Consider the following 1,401-nt stretch of genomic DNA (forward strand, 5'->3'; position numbering starts at 1 on the left):
ATATATATATATATATATATATATATATATATACATACATATAAACCTTGAGTTGAAGCATTGGGGTAGCCATGATAGAAGAACGTCAAGTGTTTCAATAAATATATTCGCCTTTCATACCTGAAAAGGGTTTTCCTTTGTTTTTTATTCCAGGGAAAAATGCATAATATCTACATAAACACAACAGGAAAATTGAAACAAGAATCTAAAGATTACATTATCAAGGTGCCAGATGTTGAGAAGACAGTAAGTTTCATTCAGTCTGACAATTCTGATTGTTGCATGAAAACTTAATTATATAATTACGTTACTGCGTTATCATTTGGCTAAGCAATAAATCCAAATTAATGAGCCAATCATTCAAGGTTATGTGATTATTTTAAATGTACATAACACGTGATTTAGTAATTAAATCTAACTTCAGCCGAATTCTTTCATGTAAACGTCTGTTTAAAGTAATGATTTTCAAGTATCAAGCTTCTCCAATATTCAAAACTTGGAGATTTAAAAAGTATCTACACTGAACTTATTATTGCCGGTTTTAAAGATTAGATGCGCTGGAAAACAATATGGCCCCAGATACACAAAGGAATGAGATGGCTTCGAATAGAATGCCTTTGATTATAAGCGTATACTATCAAGATGCAGGGCCAAACAACATTTTAATTGAAATCAATTTGCTCCCATAGCACGTCATTATGACACTTGGATTTTTTTCATAAATCTTTTTTGGTGTATCTTCCAATCCAAGTGTTTCATTCACTTTGGATAATCCTTGTGACATCTACTCCCCATGATATAGACGTCGTTGGGTCTCAAAGAGCACATCTGCTTTTGGCCGGGTCTACCATTTCAACAAACTGAATGCCCATACATCTAACTGTATATAACATATATCATAATGGTATTTATTTTCCGATCTGAAGCGACAATTTTTAAATATAAACAAATGACTGAAAAATGATAAGCTATTATACAGTTATTATACTACGAATCTTCCATAGTAATTTTCTCTCTGTAACTCGCAAAGCCTTTCGGGTTTGTTTATAAGAATATTATTTATGTAGTATCGAGACAGTTTAAGTATATATTTACTAAATTTGACTGAAATTGATGAGTGAGCGTTTGGCCAATTAGATTCGCAAGGAGCTATGAAAGCGTCGATTTGTGAGTTTGATTCGGCCTGAGGTTAGCTCATCATTTTTCAGTCATTTGTTTATATTTAAAAATAGTTGCTTCAAATCGGAGAATAAATATCATTATGATATATATTAAATACAGTTATACTATGAGCCTTCCATAGTAGCTTTCTCTCCGTAACTTGCAAAGCCTTTCGAGTTTGTTTATAAAAATATTATTTATGTAGTATCGAGACAGTTTAAGTATATATTTACTAAATTT

General features: G+C 31.3%; 1 protein-coding gene across 1 annotated transcript in view; it reads left to right on the forward strand.

The window, feature by feature from the left end:
- The window catches only part of LOC106871077 (integrin alpha-4), a 177,565-nt gene that overhangs the window by 167,271 nt on the left and 8,893 nt on the right, over positions 1–1,401 (forward strand). The window contains exon 19 of the mRNA XM_052968826.1: positions 154–246. Within this exon, the coding sequence (XP_052824786.1) occupies positions 154–246 (93 nt within the window). The remainder of the gene's footprint in view (positions 1–153; positions 247–1,401) is intronic.

This window comes from Octopus bimaculoides, chromosome 1, assembly GCF_001194135.2.
Source record: "Octopus bimaculoides isolate UCB-OBI-ISO-001 chromosome 1, ASM119413v2, whole genome shotgun sequence".
Taxonomy (NCBI): domain Eukaryota; kingdom Metazoa; phylum Mollusca; class Cephalopoda; order Octopoda; family Octopodidae; genus Octopus; species Octopus bimaculoides.